At 41.6% G+C, this 19141-nt stretch overlaps 1 protein-coding gene across 4 annotated transcripts in view; it reads right to left on the bottom strand.

Moving 5' to 3' along the window:
• Positions 1 to 12237, bottom strand: part of LOC139413428 (ankyrin repeat and SAM domain-containing protein 1A-like) — a 42731-nt gene extending 30494 nt beyond the window's left edge. For all 4 annotated transcript variants that reach the window (XM_071160797.1, XM_071160795.1, XM_071160798.1 and 1 more), the window contains exons 1-2: positions 11622 to 12237; positions 4422 to 4491 (exon numbers count right to left, since the gene is read on the bottom strand). In XM_071160797.1, coding sequence (XP_071016898.1) covers positions 4422 to 4491; positions 11622 to 11912 — 361 coding nt within the window. In that variant the 5' untranslated portion in view covers positions 11913 to 12237. The remainder of the gene's footprint in view (positions 1 to 4421; positions 4492 to 11621) is intronic.
• Positions 12238 to 19141: the final 6904 nt, after the last annotated feature.

Raw genomic sequence — 19141 nt, 5'->3', positions numbered from 1 at the left:
CCTGCTTCAGTAGGAGAAAAAATCAGTCCCTCTGTTTGTGTGTCTGACAGTCTGCCATTTATATATGAGTAATTAAAACATGATAGTCATGGATATGTCAGTAGTTCATAAGAAGTTGTACATATCTCTATTGGAATGCAATCAAGACCAGGGATTTTCCCCGTCTGATAGAAATCAATTGCCAACCATAGCTCGTCATGTGCAATTAATACTTCACAACAATACTTTTTTTCTGTTGCAGATAGTTTAATCTATTTTTTGGGGGAGAAGGATATCACAAAACTCATCGTCAAGTGAGGTTGAAGGAACTTGACAAAAGAACAATTGTTTAAAAAATTGTACTTCCTCATTAAAACAAATCTCTGTTGGTGAGATAAAGATTTCTCCATCGTTTGCAAAAAAAAAAAAATAGGATCTTTTTGGTTTTGTTTCTATATTGAAGGTTTAGAAAAAACTTTTTTGCAGTTCTCCATCCAATTTGCTCAGTTTTTTTATAAAGATGAAACCTTTCTTTCCTGAATAAGTTCCTCAAACTCGTTTTGTTTCGCATCTAGATTATTTAGTGCTTATGTGTTACATTTATCTACACCATTGATGTGTAATGTTAGATTTTCAATTTCTGTTGTAAGTCTTTTCTCCATTGACCGATAACATTTTTGTTTTTGGGATGAACGTTGAATTGAATGGCCTCTAAAGGCACACTTAAAGGCATCCCATACGATAAGTGGGTCCCCTGAACCTGTATTGTTCAACAAAAAGTATGTTATGAATTCCTTCGTTTTTGGTAAGAAAGTAGTGTCAGTCAATAATCCCTGGTTAAATGTCCAATATCCGTGTCCTCGTGGAAAGTTTGTCATTGTTACAGTTGAAGTTAGAAGTTTACATACACCTTAACCAAATACATTTAAACTCAGTTTTTCACAATTCTCGACATTTAATCAGAGTAAAAATTCCCTGTCTTAGGTCAGTTAGGATCACCACTTTAAATTTTAAGAATGTGAAATGTCATAATAATAGTAGAGAGAATGATTTATTTCAGCTTTTATTTATTTCATCACATTCCCAGTGGGTCAGAAGTTTACATACACTCAATTAGTATTTGGTAGCATTGCCTTTAAATTGTTTAAGTTGGGTCAAACGTTTTGGGTAGCCTTCAACAAGCTTCCCACAATAAGTTGGGTGAATCTTGGCCCATTCCTCCTGACAGAGCTGGTGTTACTGAGTCAGGATTGTAGGCCTCCTTGCTTGCATAAGCTTTTTCAGTTCTGCCCACAAATTTTCTATAGGATTGAGGTCAGGGCTTTGTGATGGCCACTCCAATACCTTGACTTTGTTGTCCTTAAGCCATTTTGCCAGAATTTTGGAAGTATGCTTGGGGTCATTGTCCAAATGGAAGACCCATTTTCGACCAAGCTGATGTCTTGAGATGTTGCTTAAATATATCCAGATAATTTTGCCTCCTCATGATGCCATCAATTTTGTGACCAGTCCCTCCTGTAGCAAAGCACCCCCACAACATGATGCTGCTACCCCTGTTCTTCACGGTTGGGATGGTGTTCTTTGGCTTGCAAGCCGCCCCCTTTTTCCACCAAACATAACCATGGTCATTATCGCCAAACAGTTCTATTTTTGTTTCATCAGACCAGAGGACATTTCTCCAAAAAGTACGATCTTTGTCCCCATGTGCAGTTGCAAACCATAGTCTGGCTTTTTTGTGGCTGTTTTGGAGCAGTGGCTTCTTCCTTGCTGATCGGCCTTTCAGGTTATGTCGACATAGGACTGGTTTTACTGTGGATATTGATACTTTTGTACCCGTTTCCTCCAGCATCTTCATATGGTTCTTTGCTGTTGTTCTGGGATTGATTTGCACTTTTCGCACCAAAATACGTTCATCTCTAGGAGACAGAATGCGTCTCCTACCTGAGTGGTATGATGGCTGTGTGTTCCCATGGTGTTTGTACTTGCGTACTATTGTTTGTACAGATGAATGTGGTACCTTCAGACATTTGGAAATTGTTGCCAAGGATGAACCAGACTTGTGGAGGTCTACAATGTTTTTTTCTGAGGTCTTGACTGATTTATTTAGATTTTCCCATGATGTCATGCAAAGAGGCACTGAGTTTGAAGGTAGGCCTTGAAATACATCCACAGGTACACCTCCAATTGACTCAAATTATGTCAATTAGCCTAGAAGCTTCTAAAGCCATGCCATAATTTTCGGGAATTGTCAAAACTGTTTAAAGGCACAGTCAACTTAGTGTATGTAAACTTTTGACCCACTGGAATTGTGATACAGTGAATTATAAGTGAAATAATCTGCCTGTAAACAATTGTTGGAAAATTACTTGTGTCATACCCAAAGTAGATGTCCTAACCGACTTGCCAAAACTATTGTTTGTTAACATGAATTTGTGGAGTGTTTGAAAAACGAGTTTTAATGACTCCAACCTATGTGTATGTAAACTTCCGACTTCAACTGTATATGGAGGGATATGTTGATGATCTGATCACATTCAATTCTTAAATCAATACCTTTTTCACTTTTGGCACCATAGAAAAGGATACCAGAAAATTATCAATCCGACTAGCTTGATTAAGTCTCCTCCAAGTATATTTTATGAGATCCGATTTTTTGAGCCTCCAAATAGCCGTCAATCCCAACGTATCAATAATTATCATAATCTCTTTGAGTGCTAGAGGGTGATAGTTGGTAGTATGATAGCCTTTATGGTCTATTTACGTACTTAAAAATGTGTTGTAGTCCCCTATCATTACAATAGAGTTATTTGTATCTTGGAGACTAATTTGATTATTAGAAATATTTTGAATTATTCGGTCCATATAGATTTATTAGCCATAACTTTTTATCTTCAAGTAGTACATTCAAAGCAATCCATCTTCCTTTTGGATCTAGTTTAACAAATTGCACCTCAAGATCTAGATTGTTTTTTATAAGAATTATATCACCTTTTGAATTCCTTAGCACCGTGACAGAAATAGATTTGACCATCCCACTTTTTTCCCAAGCCACTTCATCAGAATGTACCCGAATGATACATTTCCTGTAAACAATAAATAACGTAATAAAGTAAAAACTGCTCTTCTTTCCCTTTTATCACCAAACCATTGGAATTATAGCTTGCTATACTCAATTCACCAATTACCATGTTGGACTCTATTTGACAAACTTACCACTATCCTAGTCACCATTTTGAGATACTTATCCATACCTACCAGTGCCACCAGAATCAATACCTGTCTGTTATCCATGTAGCTGTACCATGATAGATGCCCTGCTAAACATACTGTAGCCCCAACTGGCTCTAAGAAGACCTCTAGTTATCCTACAATTTCCCTCCCGCAAAAACCTTCCCAAGTAGAGATGTCGTCCCTGTGACTGACAGACCACCCCCGTACACATAGATCCTAGGTTCCTTAAGAGGTTGGGACACTTGAAAAGAAAACAAAGTGCCACTTACAGAACAAAACCAGGTTAGTAGCCATAAGCATGTCTAACCTTTTCGCCTCGGTTATACTATATGTAATTATTAAATTTGTATACGCATACATTAATTCCTTCCCACAATTGAAAAATAATAATGTAGGCACTTCCTACAAAGGATTGTTATCTTTATCAAGGACAAGCAGTAGAAAATCAACATTTAGCTTTGCAGAAATGTTTTATTTTATATTACAGCTTGTGATTCCATCCTGTATGGTCCCTAACATCATTATTCTATAGAAACGTCTGTTTGATGCATACAAGCACACGCCCCATCCACACATACACATCTACACCTCTCCCCTTCCACCAATACCCCCACCTACACACTCACACAGGCCCTCATGCACACACATACACAAACAGTTGTTTCATCCCCAGAGCCTAGCTCAAGAGTAGACTTGCTATGTGAATGCATATACCATTGTAGTTGTTTGAGAGGTGTACCAAAATTGAGCAGGGATGGGAAGATTTGATAAGCCAATGTATATTCCTGGCTGATGGAGATTGGATACCCCCCTTCCCCAAAACACACACTCACGCTGGTCCCCTGTGGAGACCCTTTTCCTCCGGCACCACCTGTGCAGTCAGACCATTATCATGCTGTGCTGCCAAGGCCACAGTATTCTGCCCCCTCCCTGATTGTCAGAATGTGACCATCCCCCAAAGGGTTACAGCCAGTGTTGCCAACACTGCCACTACCTTGGTGGGGTACTCCACCACAATTCCCACCGGCTATCATTTATGTCTTAGATAATAGGGTTGTTGGCTGTTAGTCAAAGACACATCAAAGACACATTCTACCTGTAATGAAGGTTAACCCTTTACCAGAACACTCTATCACAAGGCTGACATACAGCTTACTGCAGCATTTACCAACATGAAGGTATTCAAGACAATACAAATAAATAACATTTACCTGGGGATATGCACTGCTTGTCATTGGACGATTCGATGCCTGCTCCAATCAGGTTCATTATCTTGTCAATCTGAGGAGGAGGAGCAGAAGAAACCAGATATGGTTACCCTAAGATTCAACAATAGCACTATTAAACATATTCATCATTTCCATAACACAAATAAATGTAATATAGTATATTTTCAGAGTCTGTAACCTTATCCTTTACTGCTAACATTTCTTAAGACAGGCCAAATCCTTGATTAATAAGCTTCAACATTTGCTCATACATCTTGTGTCTGTATGTTTACAGACAGTGTAATGTTGATTGAACATGGAGGCTGACTGAGGAGGAGGGTAACATGCTGACCACACCGCTTGTGTCGCGTGTGCGAGCATTGCAAAATAAATGTACACAAACATGTTATTCAATCATTTCTCCCACACTGCTCACGTGCGTCAACAAGTGTCTACATAGCCAGGCGCTAAAATAGAACTTGTTTCTATTTGTGACGCTTGACGCGCTGCAAGTCCCGCCTCACCCATCTCCTCATTGGTTTTTATGAGCATATTCCCACATGGGTGATTGAAAAATGTACTGAGGTCCACACTCCTGTTGGTGGTGGTAATGCACCTTAAACTTGGTTGCCAACTGCCATACAAAGTCCAATGAAGAAGAAGAATCCTAAGGGAGAGATTACTAGAAACAAACTCGGTTTACCCTTTTATCTGTGGATTAATTGTTGGAGGAGAGGGCCTTGTGCATTTCAGGTGAAATAACAACCCAATGTTTATATCCCAGGACAAATTAGCTAGCTAGCTAAATTGCCATAAATGTTTAATGCTTTTCAACCTGCCACCAAATGTATATAGTTGGTTCAGAGTTAATTTTGATATTCCAACCTGCGTGCCCTGATCGTGTCTGGTGTGGGTGGACAAAATCATCATGCGGACGGATGTGCGCAAGTGGTCTGGTCAGCATTTACACAAAAATGTTGGTAGCATTTTAATGGTCATTCACACTACCTCCACGTATCAGCAAAAACACAGCGGGGTAATAGGGTCACTCACAATTTAAAGTGTTTGAACCTTGTGTGCACAAAGCACAGGGGAAAGTGGCAGGGCAAATAGATCTCTGCAAAATGACCTTTATGAGATTAAATAAGGCTCTCTGCCCCTTCTCTGAACAGAAAAGGAAAGCATGCAGTATACAGAGAGAAACAACAAGTCTGCCTGGGGGTTAACACAGAACAATACAGCAGATTATGGACCTAAAACCTCTTCTCTCTTGGAAAAGAAAGGATCATAATGTATCTTAAAAGCAAAGTCAAGAAGAATATTGCAGTAATATTGCACAGTTTAGCCTTGTATTTTTGTGTGAGAACTAGTGTGACATTCTCCAGCACCCTTTCCTCTAGACAGACTGGGATTATGGGAAGAGAGCTTCTCAGAGCCATGGAGGGAGCTAACTACACTAACTGTTCAAGTGGTAGCTAATGCCATAATACAGTGCTATCCTGTGATTAAATCTGTATTGTATACAACTATAAGAGGATGAAAATCTGAATTTGCTTTCACTAATTACACTGGAGACAAATAAAGGGCTATTTGATGCAATATTTAGTATTTGAGAAGTCCTATGCACTTTGCTATAAACACTCAGGAAAAGCCTTGATTCATTTAGAAGTCAGACACGTGGGAAGCATGGCAGCTCCCTACAGCGATACAAACCTTACATATTCCACTTTGAATTAACCCAGTTACATTCTATATCACACACATACCAGCACCACATTGCCCATAGTGCACCTTATCTCGGCCCAAAAGCAGCTTTTTGAGGAATTCCATCTCACTACAATTAAAGAGGTAGATTATTTCAGCCCGAGAGTAATAGAATTAAGGCTACATAACTGTCCTACATCATCACTCTTTCCAGATGTGCAGGACATCAGTTGAGAACAAATCGGTGGAAAATGTGTACAAAAAACTAGTCAGTGTAGCTATCATAACGCATAACATAATAGATTATTTTTCAAACTGAATTGTGAATTGTCTTACAGTAGAATGCACATATGCACTATTTTCCAGTAAGCTCTTGAGTGGCAAGCCTTTGATTAGTGTGACAATGAGTGGGAATAATCAAGTATGGTGACTAGAGGTCGACCAATTAATCGGAATGGCCGATTAAATAGGGCTGATTTCAAGTTTTCATAACAATCGGAAATTGGTATTTTTGGGCGCCGATTTTGCCGATTCTTATTTTTTATTTTTTTAGACCTTTATTTAACTAGGCAAGTCAGTTAAGAACACATTCTTATTTTCAATGACAGCCTAGGAATGGTGGGTTAACTGCCTTGTTCAGGTGCAGAATGACATATTTTCACATTGTCAGCTCGGAGGATCCAATCTTGCAACCTTAAAGTTAACTAGTCCAACGTTCTATCCACCTGCCTCTCATTGCACTCCACGAGGAGCCTGCCTGTTACTCGAATGCAGTAGAAGCCAAGGTAAGTTGCTAGCTAGCATTAAACTTATCTCATAAAAAACAATCAATCACAATCACTAGTTGGCCTCCCGGGTGGCGCAGTGGTTAAGGGCGCTGTACTGCAGCGCCAGCTGTGCCACCAGAGACTCTGGGTTTGCGCCCAGGCTCTGTCGTAACCGGCCGCGACCGAGAGGTCCGTGGGGCGACACACAATTGGCCTAGCGTCGCCCGGGTTAGGGAGGGTTTGGCCGGTAGGGAAATCCTTGTCTCATCGCACACCAGCGACTCCTGTGGCGGGCTGGGCGCAGTGCCAAGGTTGCCAGGTGCACAGTGTTTCCTCCGACACATTGGTGCGGCTGGCTTCCGGGTTGGATGGCGCTGTGTTAAGAAGCAGTGCGGTTTGGTTGGGTTGTGTATCGGAGGACGCATGACTTTCAACCTTCGTCTCTCCCGAGCCCGCATGGGAGTTGTAGCGATGAGACAAGATAGTAGCTACTAAAACAATTGGATACCACAAAATTGGGGAGAAAAGGGGCTAACATTTTTACAAAAAAAATATATGTTTTTTTTTTTCATAATCACTAGTTAACTACACATGGTTGATGATATTATTAGTTTATCTAGCGTGTCCTGCGTTGCATATAATCGATGCAACGCTGGGGGATGATTTAACAAAAGCGCATTTGTGAAAAAAGCACAATCGTTGGACGACTGTACCTAACCATAAACACCAATGCCTTTCTTAATATCAATACACAGAAGTATATATTTTTAAACCTGCGTATTTAGCTAAAGGAAATCCAGGTTAGCAGGCAATATTAACCATGTGAAATTGTGCCACTTCTCTTGCGTTCATTGCACGTAGAGTCAGGGTATATGCAACAGTTTGGGCAGTCTGGCTCATTGCGAACTAATTTGCCAGAATTTTACGTAATTATGACATAACATTGAAGGTTGTGCAATGTAACAAGAATATTTAGACTTATGGATGCCACCCGTTAGATAAAATACAGAACGGTTTTGTATTTCACTGAAAGAATAAACGTTTTGTTTTCGAAATGATAGTTTCCGGATTCGACCATATTAATGACCAAAGGCTCGTATTTCTGTGTTATGTTATAATTAAGTCTATGATTTGATAGAGCAGTCTGACTGAGCGATGTTAGGCAGCAGCAGGCTCGTAAGCATTCATTCAAACAGCACTTTCGTGCGTTTTTCCAACAGCTCTTCGCAAGCACAGCTCTGTTTATGACTTCAAGCCTATCAGCCTAATGGCTGGTGTAACCGATGTGAAATGACTAGCTAGTTAGCGGGGTGCGCACTAATAGCGTTTCAAACGTCACTCGCTCTGAGACTTGGAGTAGTTATTCCCCTTGCTCTGCAAGGGCCGCAGCTTTTGTGGAGAGATGGGTAACGCTGCTTCGAGTGTGGCTGTTGTCGATGTGTTCCTGGTTTGAGCCCAGGTAGGGGCGGGGAGAGGGACGGAAGCTATACGGTTACACTGGCAATACTATAGTGCCTATAAGAACATCCAATAGTCAAAGGTATATGAAATACCAATGGTATATAGAGAAATAGTCCTATAAATACTATATTAACTACAACCTAAAACATCTTACCTTGGAATATTGAAGTCTCATGTTAAAAGGAACCACCAACTTTCATATGTTCTCATGTTCTGAGCAAGGAACTCAAACATTAGCTTTTTTACATGGCACATATTGCACTTTTACTTCTCCAACACTTTGTTTTTGCATTATTTAAACCAAATTGAACATGTTTCATTATTTATTTGAGGCTAAATAGATTTTTATTGATGTATTATATTAAGTTAAAATAAGTGTTCATTCAGTATTGTTGTAATTGTCATTATTACAAATAAAAAATAAACTAATCGCTATCGGCTTTTTTTGATCCTCCAATAATCAGTGTCGGTATCGGCGTTGAAAAATCATAATCGGTCAACCTCTAATGGTGACCACAAAGAAATATATTACATTATAAATATTATAGCACAGTTATGAAGTCAAGGGCCTGTTGATGGACTCTGTTAAATCAATTGTGCTCCTCTTAAAAGTGATCAGACTGTATTCAGGTGGGATCTATATGCTAATCCTCTTAGTGGGCACTTCAATCTCTGCTGCTGTCACACTGTTCTGTTACCCACATCAAGGACCCAGGGAGAAGACCTGTTGGGAAGCTTACCCTAACCAGGGCCTTTCATGGGTCTATCGCTCAGGATTAAATCTCTATAGTAATGTATAGTATCCACATTATTTTTAATGGGAATTCAACTAATTTAAGACAGTCAAGCCACAGCTATTAATTTAGCTAAGTCCCCATATGAACAAAAGTTAATTGGTTAATTATATACCCATCTGTGTAGATCATGACGAATCACTGTCAGCTATAAGCTTTGAGCTGGATAGCCATTAAACTACTTTACCAATTAGCAATTAGGAGCCTGGACTGTAAATCCCTTTGCCAGATTGAATAGCAGCAGCTCTTTATGGAACTTTTCTCCTGCCTTTCTCAGTATCTAGGCACAATAAGAATGTGTGGTCCATAAGTATTGCCTTTTCACTGCAGGTACACTACAGTTCAAAAGTTTGAGGTCACTTAGAAATGTCCTTGTTTTTGAAAGAAAAGCATTTTTTTGTCCATTAAATCAAATTGATCAAGTTGATGTTATTTTAAATGGACAAAAAATGTGATTTTCTTTGAAAAATAAGGACATTTCTAAGTGACCCCAAACCTTTTAACTGTAGTGTGTATTACAAATGAACGGTGAAGTTTAGCCATCAGGAGGTAATATGAGGCAGGGGGTTAAGCCAGATTGGTATGTATAACATGATCACTAATGCAGGACAGGCCACAGTACAGACTAATAGACTGATGGTGGAACCAAGAGGGCACCTCAAGGACGGGAGTTTTTTTATGGATCTCATTGTCATGCCTGTTTCACCTATGGACTATGTTCACAGCTGAACTGCCCATTGGCTCCATGCCTAGATGACGAGAGGAGACGTTTAATCAGATGTTCAATCAAGCATATTTGCTCACATGCCCGACACAGCCTGCTCTCTGTCAGTCTGGCGCAGTGGGATGGGGACATCAGGTGGATGTGTTTCGCTGGGTGAGCCAATGCAGACCCAATCTGTCAGGTGAGTTTGTCAAACTAGATATTATAAATAGATCTCTGCCCCAGCTAGCCACATGAATTATGGAAGGACTTAAACCAGCATATGTGCTGAACATGTTAGTCTTTCCAAGCTGAAATTATTTTCAGCCAGCGCCCCAATAGACTAGAGCAATGTTAACACAATGAGGGAAATGGACGAGAGCATGCCACAACACACTTATACGCACACACGAGCAAACACACACTACAACCACAATCATCTCTCTGATATAAAAAGCTTATTTGAAGTACTCTCACTAATGAATGAAGATATTCAAAGTATCACTAATGAATGGAGATGATCAAAGCATTACTAGTGAGTGGAGGTATGGAGATATGCAATCTTTAACATGTCTGGTTTGGACACTTGTTCCTTTAAAGAATTTAACAAATGTGCTCACGATGTAAAGCTGTTGATAATTGATGTCATCAAACCTGTCATTAGCATACCGTGTGATGATCCCTTGCTGCTAGAGTGCTTTCCCACATGGAGGACCACTCTTATGCTTAAATGCCCTCAATATAACCCTTACATCAAATCAAATAATTGGGACAAGCATAGGGCAGGCTAATGACAAGAAATTACAAATATACCGGTAAATGACTTCAGACAATTATGAACAGTGTGTGTGTGTGTGTGTGTGTGTGTGTGTGTGTGTGTGTGTGTGTGTGTGTGTGTGTGTGTGTGTGTGTGTGTGTGTGTGTGTGTGTGTGTGTGCGTAATAGACCCGGGCTCTGGACTGTCTGAGGGGGACGGGCCGTTGTTAAGCTCCTTATGAGTATGTCTGAGTAAGTATTTGTCTCTGCGTCCTCTCCCCCATCCTGCTCCAAATGAATCCCTAAAATCTACACGAGAAACAGACACACGGGGGCAGCTGCAAAACAGGATGCCCTTGAGAACAGGACACCCCACCCAGCAGGGCCTGAGTAAACAGTATTGTCAGGGAGCAGAGAATAGAGGGGAGAGCAGAGAGAGGGCCGGGGAACTAGGGAATAACAGGGGGAATGGCCACGGGGGGAGACACTGCTGAGCCAAAAGAGGCAATAACCTCTATCTAGACTAGAGTTCAGCACAATGCATCTTTAGACCAGGATGGAATCTGTAAACATACAGTAAGCGCTGAGGCTGGGGCTCTGTCCTGTATTAGCCTTCCAGAGAGCAGGAGAAACAGTGGGAAAAGGGGAGACCATGCATGGGCTGACCTCTGGGAAGCAGTCTGGCTGTATCTGGAGTGACATTCCAAGCCCAATTAGCCTTTTGTGCCAGGGCTGCTATGGGGTATCGGTGGGAGTGATCAGGCCACTCATGCGTTCAGCACTTGCTTGCAGGCATTCTGCAGTGACTGTATAGGTAAAGTCAGCGCCACTGCTGCCCCTTCCCCTCCTGCCTCTCACTCTTCTTCCTTCCTCTCTTTATCCCTCATTACAATACTCCCCCTCCTTTCCCCCGAGCCCCTATAGGAGTTAAAAAGCTCAATTGGTAGCCTGTCTATGCATTAACTCTCCCAGTGCCAATCCCTGCCTCTTCTCCCACCCAGAGAGCCCAGAGTATTACCTCATCCCACTCTGAGGCGAAGGAGGGCGATCTCTCCATCCGTTTTTTCCCAGAGCTGCAGTTGGTCACAGACTCACAGTGGCCGTTCAGACCCCCATCCTCTTCACTCAGGGAAGACGCAAACAGGTCTGAGTCTGACTTGGAGAGGCTGCGGGTCAGCTTCAGGTCCACCGGAGCCCTCAGCCTGACTGGAGGTACAGACACGGCACCTGGTGACTCCCATGCCTTGGCCTTGGCAGTGTGGACAACCGTGGCATAGATGGGATCAGCGTCCAGGAGGGAGGCTGACATGACTGTTGAGCTGCCTGTGTGGCAGTGTTAGAATTTTAGCCTCCCTGTTCTCAGGCCTCAGGCAGCAGTTTCTCCTCCTTTTCCAGCAGCCACTGGTAAGAGTAGATAGTGCTATAAAACACTGTAGGATCCAGGAGTCTCAGTCTGTGCCGAGTTGTTGTTTTCTGGGTGAATTCTGAGAAAAATCCAGACAGAAGGGATGATGTAAGAAACTGGGTGACAGAAAACCGCCTACTACATCCATTCCTGTTTAAAATATATAAAATCTATTCCTGTTTAAAACATGACATCTATTCCTGTTTAGGGAAAGGGAGTATGTAAAAGAGAGGCTTGCTGCTATGTGTGTCCATGGCTCAGATACAATCATCAGGCGCCACCCACTAGTGGTATCCGGCTGCCCTCCCCTTAGCGACTGCTGCCTCAAAGATACTTTTTTTAACGTTTTCCTTCCCCTCCCTGAATGTCTTTCGCTCTCTCTCTTCCTCATTTCTTATTCTTAACCAACATAGTATTGTTCAAATGGATTTTAAACAAACATGGCTAGACAGACTATTCCCGACAGGACATACACAGAGTTTACAAAACATTAGGAACACTTTCCTAATATTGAGTTGCACCCCCTTTTGCCCTCAGAACAGCCTCAATTCGTCAGGGCATGGAATCCACAGGGATGTTGGCCCATGTTGACTCCAATGCTTCCCAAATATGTGTCAAGGTGGCTGGATGTCCTTTGGGTGGTGGACCATTCCTGATACAAACTGTTGAGCGAGAAAAACCCATCAGCGTTGCAGTCTTTTTGTCACCCTCTGAATGACACACAATCCATGACTCAGTTGTGTCAAGGCTTAAAAATCCTTATTTAACCTGTCTCCTCCCCTTCGTCTACACTGATTAAAGTGGTTTAACAAGTGACATCAATAAGGGATCATAACTTTCACTTATATCCACCTGGTCAGTCTATGTCATGGTTCTTAATGTTTGTATTCTCAGTGTATTGGCTGAAAGTAGACACTAGAGTGAAAAAACAGGAGGAAAATCCCAAAACGTCTGTGATAAACACACACACACACACACACATACACACACACACTGGTTTTACTATACAAGTGCTCAAGAAAACATTTATTCCCATTCAAAATCTTATTTTCCCTAACCTCTAACCATAACCCTAACTCCTAACCCTAAACCTATCCCCTAACCCTAATTCGAACCTTAACCCTAAACCTAACCCCTAACCCTAATTCGAACCCTAACCCTAAACCTAACCCCTAAGCCTAAAATAGCCTTGTCAAAATCTTCCTTGTTTTACTGTCCTTGTGAGGACTTTTGGAACCCAAAATGATAGTAAAGTTAGACCACACACACACACACACACACACACACACCCATACACATACATACAGACACAGAGAGAAAGAGAGAAAGAAAAAAAGAAAGAAAATGATTCCAATAAGGCACTAGAATAGAATCAGATTCCACATTTTTCAAGAATCAAGCTGCTTTCTACTGTACTAGAAGGATACTCTCTCTGTGCTTGTTATTATAAAACTCATCAAACATAGTGACTGTTAGTAAGTAATTTGACAATTAGTACTTCATTAAAAAACAGCTGCTTACAGGAACTGTAATAGCTTTCAAAAGACCATGTGAAATCCCCATTCATAAGCTTTCCCATACCTGCAAACTTTGTCTGGACTGTATCCTGAGAGGAGCTGCCGTCCCGTTCTTCGCCTGTACTCTGACTCCCTATCGGAGGACTTAGTCTGTCCTGTCCTGATTCGTGGTGGGGATCTAAGGCCTGGCCTAATTCAGACTGACAGCTGGGGTGCCTGCCTGTTCAGAGGGAGGGTTGTCTGGGACGATTCCTCCACCACAATGTGTGCTGTACCACTGGGTCTTGGATAAGCCCCTGCATGAATTAGTAGAGTATATTTTCTAGTCATGATATTTGCTCCATTAGGCATTGCAATGGTTAAAATGGACAAACAGACTTGACTTGAGAAGAATGCTGTACAGATCCCACACACGCTCAAATGCTGAGCAGTCTATTCATTAAGGGTGGATTCTGACAAAGGGCTCTCTTTTAAGGCGTGCTTAGCATTCAGCAGTGCCCGCTGCTCTGCACTGTGTACGCCTGCCCTGTAGTGCTCTCAGCCAGCCAAGTCCCTGGCCTGCCCACCTCTTCCCTTTGGGTAGGGCTGGTATGTAATGTCGTGGCCAAAAGTGTTGAGAATGACACAAATATTAATTTCCACAAAGTTTGCTGCTTCACTGTCTTAGATATTTTTGTCAGATGTTACTATGGAATACTGAAGTATAATTACAATAATTTCATACATTTCCAAGGCTTTTATTGACAATTACATGAAGTTGAGACAAAGAGTCAATATTTGCAGTGTTGACCCTTTATTGACAATTACATGAAGTTGATGTGTAAAGGCATTCCTCCTCCTCTTCTGAGGAGGAGAAGCGAGAAGGATCGGAGGACCAATGCGCAGCGTGTGTCACGTTCTGACCATAGTTCTTTTGTGTTTTCCTTGTTTTAGTGTTGGTCAGGACGTGAGCTGGGTGGGCATTCTATGTTTTGTGTGTCTAGGTTGTTTTTCTGTGTTCAGCCTAGTATGGTTCTCAATCAGAGGCAGGTGTCGTTGGTTGTCTGTTTCACTGTTTGTTTGTGGGTGATTGTTTCCGTGTCTGTGTTTTACACCACACTGTACTGTTTTTGGTTTTCACATTTTTGTTTTTGTAAATTGAAGTGTTCAGTTTGGATTTATTATTAAATAAGATGAACACTCACCATGCCGCATATTGGTCCTCCGATCCTTCTCGACTCTCCTCTTCAGACGAAGAGGAGGAAAACATTACAGCGTGTTAAGTGTCCATAACGTTTTATTTATCAACACAAACTGAACACTACAAAACAATAAACGTGAAACGAACGAAACCGAAACAGTACCGTGTGGCAACAAACACCCACAACTCAAAAGTGAAACCCAGGCTACGATTCTCAATCAGAGACAACTAACGACACCTGCCTCTGATTGAGAACCATACTAGGCCGAAACAGAAACCAAACATAGAAAAACAAACATAAACTGCCCACCCCAACTCACGCCGTGACCATACTAAATAAAGACAAAACAAAGGAAATAAAGGTCAGAACGTGACATGATACAAAGAGTCAATATTTGCAGTGTTGACCCTTCTTTTTCAAGACCTCTGCAATCTGCCCTGGCATGCTGTCAATTAACTTCTGTGCCACATCCTGACAGATGGCAGCCCATTCTTGCATAATCAATGCTTGGAGTTTGTCAGAATTGGTGGAGTTTTGTTTGTCCACCTGCCTCTTGAGGATTGACCACAAGTTCTCAATAGGATTAAGGTCTGGGGAGTTTCCTGTCCATGGACCCAAAATATAGATGTTTTGTTCCCCGAGACACTTAGTTATCACTTTTTCCTTATGGCAAGGTGCTCCATCATGCTGGAACAAAGGCATTGTTCGTCAGCAAACTGTTCCTGGATGGTTGGGAGAAGTTGCCCACTCCCCTGGCTGAGAAGCAACTTCACACATGAATGGTCTCAGGATGCTTTACAGTTGACATGACACAGGACTGATGGTATCGCTCACCTTGTCTTCTCCGGACAAGCTTTTTTCTGGATGCCCCAAACAATCGGAAAGGGGATTCATCAGAGAAAATGACTTTACCCCAGTCATCAGCTGTCCAATCCCTGTACCTTTTGCAGAATATCAGTCTGTCCCTGATGTTTTTCCTGGAGAGAAGTGGCTTCTTTGCTGCCCTTCTTGACACCAGGCCATCCTCCAAAAGCCTTCACCTCACGGTGCGTGCAGATGCACTCACACCTGCCTGCTGCCATTCCTGAGCAAGCTCTGTACTGGTGGTGCCCCGATTCCGCAGCTGAATCAACTTTAGGAGACGATCCTGGCGCTTGCTGGACTTTCTTGGGTGCCCTGAAGCCTTCTTCACAACAATTGAACCGCTCTCCTTGAAGTTCTTGGTGATCCGATAAATGGTTTATTTAGTTGCAATCTTACTGGCAGCAATATCCTTAACTGTGAAGCCTTTTTTGTGCAAAGCAATGATGATGGCATGTGTTTCCTTGCAGGTTGCAGGTTGACAGACAGAGGAAGAACAATGTTTCCAAGCACCACCCTCCTTTTGAAGCTTCCAGTCTGTCATTCGAACTCAGTCAGCATGACAGAGTGATCTCCAGCCTTGTCCTCGTCAATGCTCACACCTGTGTTAACAAGAAAATCACTGACATGATGTCAGCTGGTCCTTTTGTGGCAGGGCTGAAATGCAGTGGAAATGTTTTATGGGGATTGAGTTCATTTGCATGGCAAAGAGGTACTTTGCAAGTAATTGCAATTCACCTGATCACTCTTCATAACATTCTGGAGTAAATGCAAATTGCCATCATACAAACTGAGGCAGCAGACTCTGTGAAAATTCATATTTGGTTCATTCTCAAAACTTTTGGCCAAGACTGTAGAGTTGAAGTTGGAAGTTTACATACACCTTAGCCACATACAGTTTTTCACAATTCCAGACATTTAATCCTAGTAAAAAGTCCCTGTCATAAGTCAGTTAGCATCACCACTTTATTTTAAGAATGTGAAATGTCAGAATAATAGTAGAGAATTATTTATTTCAGCTTTTATTTATTTATTCACATTCCCAGTGGGTCAGAGGTTTACATACACTCAATTCGCATTTGGTAGCATTGCCTTTAAATTGTTTAACTTGGGTCAAATGTTTCGAGTAGCATTCCATAACCTTTCCACAATAAGTTGGGTGAATTTTAGCCCATTCATCCTGATAGAGCTGGTGTAACTGAGTCAGGTTTGTAGGCCTCCTTGCTCGCACACGCTTTTTCAGTTCTTCCCACAAGTGTTCTATAAGATTGAGGTCAGGGCTTTGTGATGGCCACTCCAATACCTTGACTTTGTTGACCTTAAGCCATTTTGCCACAACATTGGAAGTATGCTTGGGATCATTGTCCATTTGGAAGACCCATTTGAGACAGAATGCATCTCCTTCCTGAGCGGTATAATGGCTGCGTGGTCCCATGGTGTTTATAGTTGTGTACTTTTGTTTGTACAGATGAAAGTGGTACCTTCAGGCGTTTGGAAATTGCTCCCAAGGATGAACAAGACTTGTGGAGGTCTCCAATGTTTTTCTGAGGTCTTGGCTGATTTATTTAGATTTTTCCCATGATGTCAAGCAAAGAGGCACTGAGTTTGAAGGTAGGCCTTGAAATGCATCCACAGGTGCACCTCCAATTGACTCAAATGATGTCAATTAGCCTAGAAGCTTCAAAAGCCATGACATCATTTTCTGGAATTTTCCAAGCCGTTTAAAGCCAACAGTCAACTTAGTGTATGTAAACTTCTGACCCGCTGGAATTGTGATACAGTGAATTATAAGTGAAATAATCTGTCTGTAAACAATTGTTGGAAAAATTACTTGTGTCATGTACAAAGTAGATGTCCTAACCGACTTGCCAAAACTATAGTTTGTTAACAAGATATTTGTGGAGTGGTTGAAAAACGAGTTTTAATGACTCCAACCTAAATGTATGTAAACTTCCGACTTCAACTGTACATGACACAAGGGATAACATTCTAGCCAGAGAGAGAGAGAGCACAATGCTCAGCACTGAACACAACCACCCTCTGCAGTATACCATAACACACACTGGGGTCTGACAACTTCCGAATAATGACGGAAAATCTGAGGTGTAAAAAACAAATAATTCATAACCATTATATCAATTTGGAAAGGTTCTGAATGTATAATAAATGTTTACAGAGATGTAATGATGCCTTACCAGTATATTAGAGGAACTACAACAAGAAGAAATACATCTGCTCCATCATCTGGCTGCAGAGCCCCAGGGCAGAGATGATGACTCATGAACACGGTCCTCCAACCAAGCAAAGCACTGCCAGCAAACACAGCAGCACCTTGTAGTAAACACGCAGGACCTCTCCGTGTTTCAGTTTGTTGTGTATGCTCTGACTCACAACTGCATTTTAGATTTTGGGGTTCCTAGGCATTTGGTCTCAAAGGTACTTTGCACCTATGTATCCCCAGGCCCTCAATTTACATTTTCATAACACGCAGAAATTCCATTACTTCCCTCGTGCTTGAAATCATTACTTCTCTCTGCAAACCTCGTGCTTTACATCATCTGGACAGGCCCCAGATGACCTGCATTCATTCTAAGAAGTGAAAGGGCGCCATTGTGTTATAAAGATATTCAAACAGAGATGTTGTTGCCTTCTGTGAATCAAGCTGTTTGGCTTGAATACAAATCTTAGAACCAAGCTAATTCATACTAGTGAAAAAAGGGGGGGAACAGGTAAAACACTGCCTGGTGCCTACCTCTCAGAGACGCCTTGTATAAAATGAAACCACACATTTCATTGCAATTGTTTAGAGGGTTATTATGCCTGTATGCTAAGGATGAGAAGTCCATCTTTTAGAATAATTAGAGAATTTCATGAACTCACATCAAGCCTCACTAGGGATTTGGAGAATTTGCCTGGGCCATGACACTGACTTTCAGCCTCTTAGAACTTAGAAGCTCTTACAAAGTCAACCTGTCACATGTACTGTTTCTCAGCACTTTCATTTATAGCCCTGAATGTGGTGCGGTTGAAAAGACATGTTCAAATGTGAAGCAGTAATTCAATTATAATCTGTAAGAGTTCTGTAGGCATATAATTACTGTTTGAACTGAAACACATTTTTCAAATCATGTTAAATGATTCAACATTGTAAGGAAAATAGTAGGCCTATTATCAATCGGGAAACAATATCAAATTACTCTAATCTACAGCATCTCAGACACACACAAAACATAAAAGATAATGGTAACTGACACTAAGACTATGAAGTCGGAGGTCGGCTCAGATACTCAACAAAAGACATCTACCAGCTCAGAGAGCTCATTCAAGATGGACAGGCAGTCCTGAAAGGCTCATAACCGTCACAAATGGAGCTGACCTCCCAGCAGAGGAATGTGAAGGAGAGCACGCATGGCTGACTGAAGACCCAGCACAGGACATCTATCAGTGTGCTTTCATCCCAGCGTAGAGATGAGAGACGACAACCCAACAGACCGAGACTGTATACCATGCCACAAATGTCTTTCCTCTACGAAAAGGGTCTGGTCACCTCTGAAAAACTTGTGAATATGTTCAT

The sequence above is a fragment of the Oncorhynchus clarkii genome, chromosome 7, assembly GCF_045791955.1.
Source record: "Oncorhynchus clarkii lewisi isolate Uvic-CL-2024 chromosome 7, UVic_Ocla_1.0, whole genome shotgun sequence".
Classification (NCBI taxonomy): domain Eukaryota; kingdom Metazoa; phylum Chordata; class Actinopteri; order Salmoniformes; family Salmonidae; genus Oncorhynchus; species Oncorhynchus clarkii.
The sequence above is the reverse complement of the archived record's forward strand: the minus strand, read 5'-3'. Positions and strand labels throughout refer to the sequence as shown.